At 38.5% G+C, this 8,826-nt stretch overlaps 1 protein-coding gene across 13 annotated transcripts in view; it reads left to right on the forward strand.

Annotated features, from left to right (window-relative positions):
* Positions 1-5,567, forward strand: part of LOC102904751 (uncharacterized) — a 64,681-nt gene extending 59,114 nt beyond the window's left edge. For all 13 annotated transcript variants that reach the window (XM_076559058.1, XM_076559060.1, XM_076559066.1 and 10 more), the window contains one exon: positions 141-5,567. In XM_076559058.1, coding sequence (XP_076415173.1) covers positions 141-1,599 — 1,459 coding nt within the window. In that variant the 3' untranslated portion in view covers positions 1,600-5,567. The remainder of the gene's footprint in view (positions 1-140) is intronic.
* Positions 5,568-8,826: the final 3,259 nt, after the last annotated feature.

Genomic DNA, 8,826 nt, shown 5'->3' on the forward strand with positions numbered 1-8,826 from the left:
AGAGGGGCAGTTTGTGAGAGTCTAAAAGGTTGTTGTCAGAGAGCCCTCAATCCCTATACCACATTTCTATGAATAACAAAAAGGTTCAGCTGTGTGAGTGCAATGTGAAAATCTTCTATATATTATTCTCCCTTTAATAGGTATATCATCGGTCACTCTAGATACAAGCCATGTGATCGTGAGGGATATGGAAAGAAACAATGTCCATCTGTCTCTACCAAAACAATTAGAAGATGTGTAACAGTCCCCACAATAAGAAGACAAGGTGAATGTGAGACAGGTTTACAATTAACTGGTTTTCCAACTGGTTCATTTTATACACGTAGTATGATTCTCAGTAAAAGAAAATGTTACAAACGCAATAAGTATGGTAAAACTCTGAGTTCTTCCAGTTCTTTTAAAAGACATGAAAATACTCATATGGGAAAAGGAAGTGATAAATTTGGGCTACGTATGAAAGGCTTTAACCATCACAGGCATCTTCAAACACACAAAACAACCAATAATGAAGGGGATCGTAATGAATGTGATAAAGCCTTCAGATCTGATTCGTCTTTACAATTACAACAAAGAACTCATTTGCAAACAAAATCCCATGAATCTAATGAAAGGGATAAAGACTCTGTATCTCATAGTCCTCATCAAATATCCAGAACTCATTCTAAAGAGAAAAGACATGGACATCATCAACATGGTAAAGCCCGTCCTGGCCATCTTCAAAGAGATGAAAGAGTTCATACTGGAGAGAAACCCTTTGAATGTAATCAATGTGGTAAAGCCTATGCATATAAAAGTCATCTTCACAGGCATAAAAGAAGTCATTCAGGAGAGAAACCATATCGATGTAAGCAATGTGGTAAAGCCTTTGCACGTAACTGTCATCTTCAAATGCATGAACGAACTCATACAGGAGAGAAACCATATCGATGTAAGCAATGTGGTAAAGCCTTTGCACGTAACTGTCATCTTCAAATGCATGAACGAACTCATACGGGAGAGAAACCATATCGATGTAAGCAATGTGGTAAAACCTTTACACGTAACAGTCATCTTCACAGGCATGAAAGAGGTCATACTGGAGAGAAACCATATCGATGTAAGCAATGTGGTAAAGCCTTTGGACGTAACAGTAATTGTCAAAGCCATGAAAGAAATCATGCTAAAGAGAAACCTTATGAGTGTAATCAATGTGATAAAGCCATTGGACAGAACAGTCATTTTCATAGTCATGAAAAAAGTCTTACTGGACAAAATTCCCATGAATCTAATCAGTGTGATAAAGCCTTTGCAAAGAACAATCATCTTTTAAGTCATGAAGTAAATATTTCTGAAGAGAAACCCTATGGATGTAGTCAATGTGGTAAAGCTTTTGGACGTAGCAGTAATCTTCAAAGGCATGAAAGAAGTCATACTGGAGAGAAACCTTATAAATGTAAACAATGTGGTAAAGCCTTTGCACAGAACAGTCATCTTCACAGGCATGAAATAAGTCACACTGGAGAGAAACCCTATGAATGTAAAAAATGTTGTAAATCATTTACACGTAAAAGTGATCTTCACAGGCATGAAAGAGGGCATACTAGAGAGAAACCCAATTAATGTAATTAATGTGGTAAAGCCTTTGCATGTAAAAGTAATCTTCAAATGCATGACAGAAGTCATACTGTAGAGAAACCCAATGGATGGAAACAATGTGGTAGAGACTTTGCATGTTGCAGCAACTTAGAAAGCATGACAGAATTTACAATTGTGAAAAACCCCATGATGCTAATAAATGAGGTAAAGTCTTACACTCCACATATATTTTCCCCACTGAGCTATCATACTGGTCCTTGATTAAGATTAGTAGAAGCACAACATCTTAAAATATTGTCTCTTTTTCAAATTATAAACATAGTGTCATCCAAGAATATAGGAATGTAGGACAGTTTAAATAATAAGACCTATTTACAAATGAAAATGGTATTCATGTTTTCATCCTTTTTTTATGGTAATTTATTCTGAGGACTAAAATACTTGTTCCTAACACTTTCTCAGAAACACAAATGAATGGCAGAGAATTGTCTCAGTGGCTAAAGGTAGTTACTGCTAAGCTTGATTTCATTCTCTGGGAAAACAATATTCCTCATAGAAGTTTTTTTTTTAATACTACACTTGGATTATGGCATACACCTACACCAGCACATGCATAAAAAATGTTTGATAATGAAATGATTAGGACACCAGCTTAGGAGACTAGCTTGGTATGATCTCTAGTACTCACACAGAAGAACTAGAGAACAAACATCTGTAAATTGTGCTCTGACTGGTAATATGCACATCATGACACAAGTATATACACACAGTTAAAATTTTTTAAATAGATAAAATTAAAGAAGAAAAAACTCAACCAAAATGTTGAGAACATAGTTGAAGTTAATACATTGCAAAAATTTTAAGAAGTATTATTGCTCATGAAAATAATGATGGTTCCTATTTAACTCTTATACTTTCATTGGCTGATTCAAAGATGGATAATATTTAAAACATCTCTCTGCTGGGCAGAGTGGTGCACACTTGTAATCCAGTTCTTGGGAGACAGAGGCAGGTGGATTTCTCTGAGTTTGAGGGTGGCCTTGTCCACATAGTGAGTTTCAGGATGCCTATATCTATGTAGAGACACCCTTTCTCAAAAACTAAAAAGGGGGTCTAGAAAGATGGCTTAGTGGTTAAGGGCACTGGTTGCTCTTCCAGAGGTCCCAGGTTCAATTCCTATAACTCATGGAAGCTCACAACTGTAACTCCAGTTCCAATGATCAACGCCCTCACAGAGACACAAATGTAGGCAAAACATCTTTGCACATGAAAAAAAAGTGATCAACTTTAAAAACCATATATCACATTATTAAAGTTTCTCTAACATAATGTGGACTCTACTAAATTATTCCTTGTGTTAACAATGACAATGAGAAGCAATGTATAGAGTCCATTCACAGAGGTATAGAAATCCATTCAATTCTTCATTCACCTTGTAGCAGGGACTTCCATCATGCTAGTAATAAAAGACAGGAGTAATGGGGCATCTTTAATTTTTGCATTATACTAGCATCTTTGGGAGCTGTAGATTTGAGTCAGTAGTACAGCTGTCATTCAGTACCTAAGTTTAGTTCCTAGTACCCACATCAGTGGTGCAAAAATACCTGTAAATCTTAGTCTAGGATGTTTGATGTACTTTTCTGTCTTCTTGGAACCAGATATGCTAATGATGTAAATGTGTATATACATTATATATTTATATAAAATCATGTATATGTGTATGTATGTATTTATATGTTTGTATGTGTTGCAACTCCATATTTAAAAAAAGGACTTTTTCGTGTATGTGTTATTTTTTAATTAAAATAAAATTAATTTTTGTGTGCATTGTCAGAATATTGTCCTGGAATGGAGTCATATGAGGAGAATTTTGAATACTTGAACATGCCAAGCAATGAAATCAAGAGTCATGTGACCTCAGTTTCTTCAAAACACAGAATTATTCTTGGAATGTGGTTTTGTGCCCCTCCTAATATAGCAAAAAGAAGTGAGAGGTTACTTCATATTACTTTTTTTTTTTAACAATCTATTTTCGAGACAGGATTTCTCTGTGTAGCTTTGTGCCTTTCCTGGGACTCACTTGGTAGCCAAGGCTGGCCTCGAACTCACAATGGCTCTGCCTCCCAAGTGCTGGGATTAAAGGCGTGCGCCACCACCGCCCGGCTCATATTACTTCTTATTGCTTGCTGTTTTTATTCCTTTAAATGTTAAGCTAGCCTTTGTATGGCTGTATGGAACATTTTTTTCTCCCATGTGGCTTGTTTTTGTCATTGTATACAGCTTGAACTCATGAGAACTTTACTTTTGTGACTTTACTTAACTCATAGAGTATAAATTATCTGGAGCTCTCAAAGAACTGGCTATTGCATGAGACTTTAGTCTGACTCAATATGAATCAATATAAACTTTATGATCACACTTTTGAGTTCATCAAAGAGGAAAAAAAGGCAATTTTTCCTTTTCAGGCAAAGTTGAAAGTAAAGATGGAATCACCAACATCTATGCAGGTTATAGCTTCATCACCTTTCTTATTGAAACCTCCTTTAGATACATATCCTCCATTTTCTGAAAAAGACCATGAAGCATTGGGTGAGTAATTTGCTAATCAACCTAATTTTGAATTATATTTGGATGAGGTATTAGGAGAGCCTATTCTAAGTGCCCACACTTACTTATCTGGCCAAGATTCCCTAATATGACTATGAGGAATCAAATCATGTTGGTTGGAGTGGTCACAGCAAGACTGAGGCTGTGACAATTTTATTGACATTCAGATTTTTTATAATTTTATCAGAAACAGAATATAATGACAATGGCCAGCACCAGTACAGTTGTAGTTTGCAGGATACAATTACATTTGCAAGATATACAGGATAAATAAGATTAATGTCTAAGACCAATAGTCCTGTCCAGCTTCCATGTTTCCTTGACTTCTGGGGGTACATATGGAGAAACACAAAGCAGCTTGAATGCTTCACTGCCTGAGGGAGTGTATCTGTCTCTCAGGAAATGGAAGGCACATTGTGCCCTAGAAGCCAATATTTTGAAAAAAAAAAAAAAAAAAAAAACAACTATGACTCAAGGCAGCTAGGTCAGGCCAATTTCATGATTCTGCCACAGCCTGTGAAAAAGCTAACTTCCTGGGCCCTGTTATTTATGCCCATGTCATGAGACTCCCAGAGACCACTAGGAGTCTGAGTTCATATGTAAAAGCAAAGAGCCTTTATCGCAAGTTTGCGCTTGTGCCATCTGTCCCTTCTGACATAGCAGTTGGATGGGGAGAACATCCAGCTCATTTGAGGCAGAGGTTTTAAAGAATAAAGGATGGGGGGGGGAGTAGAACAATTCCAGATTCAAATGGGGGTTGAAATCCTGATTGGTCAGGAGTGGGACAACAAAAGTCTTGTCAAATAGGGATTGGTACTAGTGTTGCTATAAGTAAAATGGCAACCTATATACAGGTTATGTAAGCTATCCTTAATGTTCTAGAACATTTAGTACTTGTTTGTCTCAGTTCTGATGGGTCCCCCATAGGGTACAGTTTTTGGCTTTTCCTGATTAGTGTAATGAAAATAACTATGTTATATTTGTTTCTTAAAAGTCAATGTCTAGTACCTTGTAACCACAAATGGCAACCATCTAAAATATTTTAGCTAGTATAAAAAGACTTTTTCACTTGGTAACCTCAGTGGCCAGCTGTTTCCTTCCCAACCTTCCCAGAGGGGTGGTGCTCTTTCAATATAGAATTGATAGCCTGTAACTTATCTGTTCCCTGGACACTGGAAGGAGAAGGTGGATAGAAGACTTTGATAACATTGTGATGTAATCTTGAAAGTTCTTGGGAATCCATTGTGTAAAGCCCATGCTTTTCATACCTTGCTGCACATAATAGTTTCATTGTTAGAAGGATAAATAAAAGAGGTCCTCTCTTAGACAAATAAAGAGTGTGTAATCAACACATTCCTATGTGTGTCTCCATTCTTCCTGCACTGACTCCATACCTTCTCCTTTGGACCTGAACCCTGCTGGAGCTGGACTTCATCAGGTGGTACTAGAATGGAAACATAAAAGATGTAAGTAAGCCCACCTTTTGGTGGTTTGGGTAGGACTTCACCCATGGGCACAGCAGATCCCCTGGTAGAGAATAGACCAGATAAAGAGGATGAATAGCCAGAACATTAGAGAAGTTAAAAAAGGATTTGCACAAGATGGGGCAGAATGAGCCTAAAGAGAGAAGGCTCTTTATAGATATTGTGCAACACACCCTAAAGAAAGAGAGCACAAAAGTTAACACATCTCAACTTTTAGCTTTTTTTTTGCTATTTGTGCTATAGTGTAGTTGCTGGTTTCTAGAACAAGAGACTTTGGACTTGAAAATATGGGATATAGTGGAGACTGACATTCAGACCTGGTATATAGAGAAAGGAGAAGAGATGCCTGCCTCTAACTTTTCTTTATGGAATGCCTTGTATCAGGCATTAGACACTAGTGGTGAACCACTGGGGAAGACTATTTCCTCTGCCCCTCTTCTGTCACATGAAGGGACCCCTTTGCTACAAAAGGAATCCACCTGTGGTTCAAAGGTAAGTTTGACACATGAGCCATCTGATGACAAAAAGGGAGATGATATCTTACTCCCTGTTGAAGAAGTAGATCTTGGGGAGGTGGCTACTAAGTATCATAATTATGACTGGCACCCTCCTCCACTGACCTCAAAGGCTGAAGGACCTTGAAAGGTACACTACCCCTGGTAGTCCCTCCACCCCACCCCACCTCAGTAGGTTTTAGAGGAGCTCATAAGAAAATCTGACCACTTGGAGAAGATCTTACATGATTCTCTGTTATGTTTGGTGAGGAACGGGAAGAAAAGCCCCTCTGGTAACCTCTACCTTATAAATTACTTAAGGAGCTGAAACAAGCAATAGTTGATTATGAGCTTGCCTCTCTCTACACATTAGTTTTAATGGAAAGTTTAACTAATAGGTAAAGGACACCTTATGACTGGTTTCAAGTGGCCAGAGCCTGTCTCTTGAGAAAAAATTTCCTCCTATAGATGGTAGACTATGAAGAGGTTGCTTAAAAAGAGGTAATAGAAAAACAGCAAAAAAAAAAAAAAAAAAAAAAAAGTAAAAAATGAATGACTTATGATATGCTTGTAGGATTGGGGTACTTGGGAGGTGCAGCAGAACATTTAAGATTACATAAAGGTGTACTTTCTGCAAGTTGAGGAATTGCTGTGGTCTTGAAAGCATATCCTTCAGACATCAAAGCCACAGGGCTGGTCAATGCTAGACAGAAGCCTGTTGAGCCATACGAAGAATTTCTTGCTAGGTTGTCTGAGGCTATAGGGTATATGGTTTGTACTCCTGAGTCAGCACAGCTAATTATCAAATAACTGGATTTTGAAAATGCAAATACACCAGTAAAGCACTTTTGTGTCCCATAAGAAAATTAGAGGACCTTAGTGACTTTATCAAGGCATGTGGGGAAGTGACCCCTTTCTACTTATAGGGAGTGGCAATTGTGGCAGCCTTACAGGGTCAGACAAGTACCCAGTTCCTAAAGAATCAGAAGTGGAGACAACTCTTCCCAAAGTGGTGTGGTGATATTTTATTTGTACTGAAATGTTATTTTAATTTTATGTTAATAAATAAAGTTGCCCTGGGGTCAGAGCTATTAGAGCCATAGTAAGAGCGTGGTGGTTAGAAGAGCTAGGTAGATTTCTGTGTGTTCAGGGATACAGCCAGTATTGGAGACATACGCCTTTAAGACCTGGAGGGCGGTACTTACAGGCAGTGATGAGGCAGTCATGTGGTTGGGTTTACAACCAATGAGAAGGCAGAACAGAAAGATTATTTAAACAGGGACACAGGAAGTACCTCCCTCTCTCGGGGAAGCTAGGAGCACTGCAGGAGGTAAGATTTTATCTCTGAGCTCTGACCTCTCGGCTTTTCTCTTTTACCTTGGCTCTGTGTTTCTTATTTTAATAATACGATTGGTTACATCTACATCTGGCGCCCAACGTGACAAGAATCCATTAAAAACTGCTTGGGGCCGGCTCCCTAGCCGGAGCAGCCGGCTCCCTAGCCCCAGCCCAGGTCTGCTTGGGCTCAGGCCGGACTGTGAGCTGCTTGCTTAAAGCCAGTGCTACAAACAGCTCAGGCCTGCCCTGCTAAACAGGGCCCTTGGCTGTAAAGCCAAGCCTTGACTCGGCTCAGAGGGAACAAGTGGCTGGCTTTAAGCTTTAGCCGGCTACCCCTTCGCTTTCACTTTCACTTTCACTTTCACTTTCGCTTTTGCTTTCTCTCTTGCTTTCTCTCTGTCTCTCTGTTTCTCTCTCTCTCTCTCTCTCTCTCTCTCTCTCTCTCTCTCTCTCTGGATTTACACCTAGGACTCTAGGTGGCTGTTTTGAAATTCGCTCGGATTTCTACTGTTCTACGCAGATTTGGTAAGTCATAAAGGAAACTATTTAAAAGACAAATTTTTTCCACATTTAAAAAAATGGGTTTCCTGTGTACATTGGAAGAAAATTGGGTTTTGTTTGAAATTTTAGGCAGTCTGACAATGGAACAACTATATGAAAAGATTAGTATTATGGGAATTATGCAGTTAATCACCATGCTTATTCTCATTTTACTATTTAAAAAGATAGTCGATTTAAGTGCCAGGATAACAGCTTTAGAAAAACCTGTTAATTTTAACAGTGAAGTTGGTTCAAGTTTGGATCATAAGGTTACAGAAAGAAAGCCTGTTTTCACACAGTCATCCTTAATTTATCCTGTAACCGTACAGCAGATGCCTGATCAAATGGCTACACAAAATATCTGGGCTCCAATTGAACTGATGGATTTTAAAAGGTTTAAGGAGGCAATAGTATCTTATGGCATGCATTCCCCATATGTAAAGCAAATGTTAAACTCTTGGTCAACATATAATAGGATTATACCACAGGACTGGCGGGACCTTGCACAAGCTGTTCTGGAACCCAGCCAGAGAATTCAATTTCTGACTTGGTTTAAGGAGGAAGCTAGAAACGTAGAAACACAATGGAGGGATAAAGGAATACAAGTTTGTCAGGATCAGCTTATTGGAGAAGGCCAATATGCTTCAATACAAACACAATGTTTATATGATGTTCAAACCGTAATTTTATGTCGAATGGCAGCCTTGAATGCATGGGACAGAGTTGATGAACCAGGAAAAAAACATGAGTCATTCACAAAGGTTATGCAAGGCCCTAAAGAATCTTTC

The sequence above is a fragment of the Peromyscus maniculatus genome, chromosome 22 (genome assembly GCF_049852395.1).
Source record: "Peromyscus maniculatus bairdii isolate BWxNUB_F1_BW_parent chromosome 22, HU_Pman_BW_mat_3.1, whole genome shotgun sequence".
In the NCBI taxonomy this organism is placed as follows: Eukaryota; Metazoa; Chordata; class Mammalia; order Rodentia; family Cricetidae; genus Peromyscus; species Peromyscus maniculatus.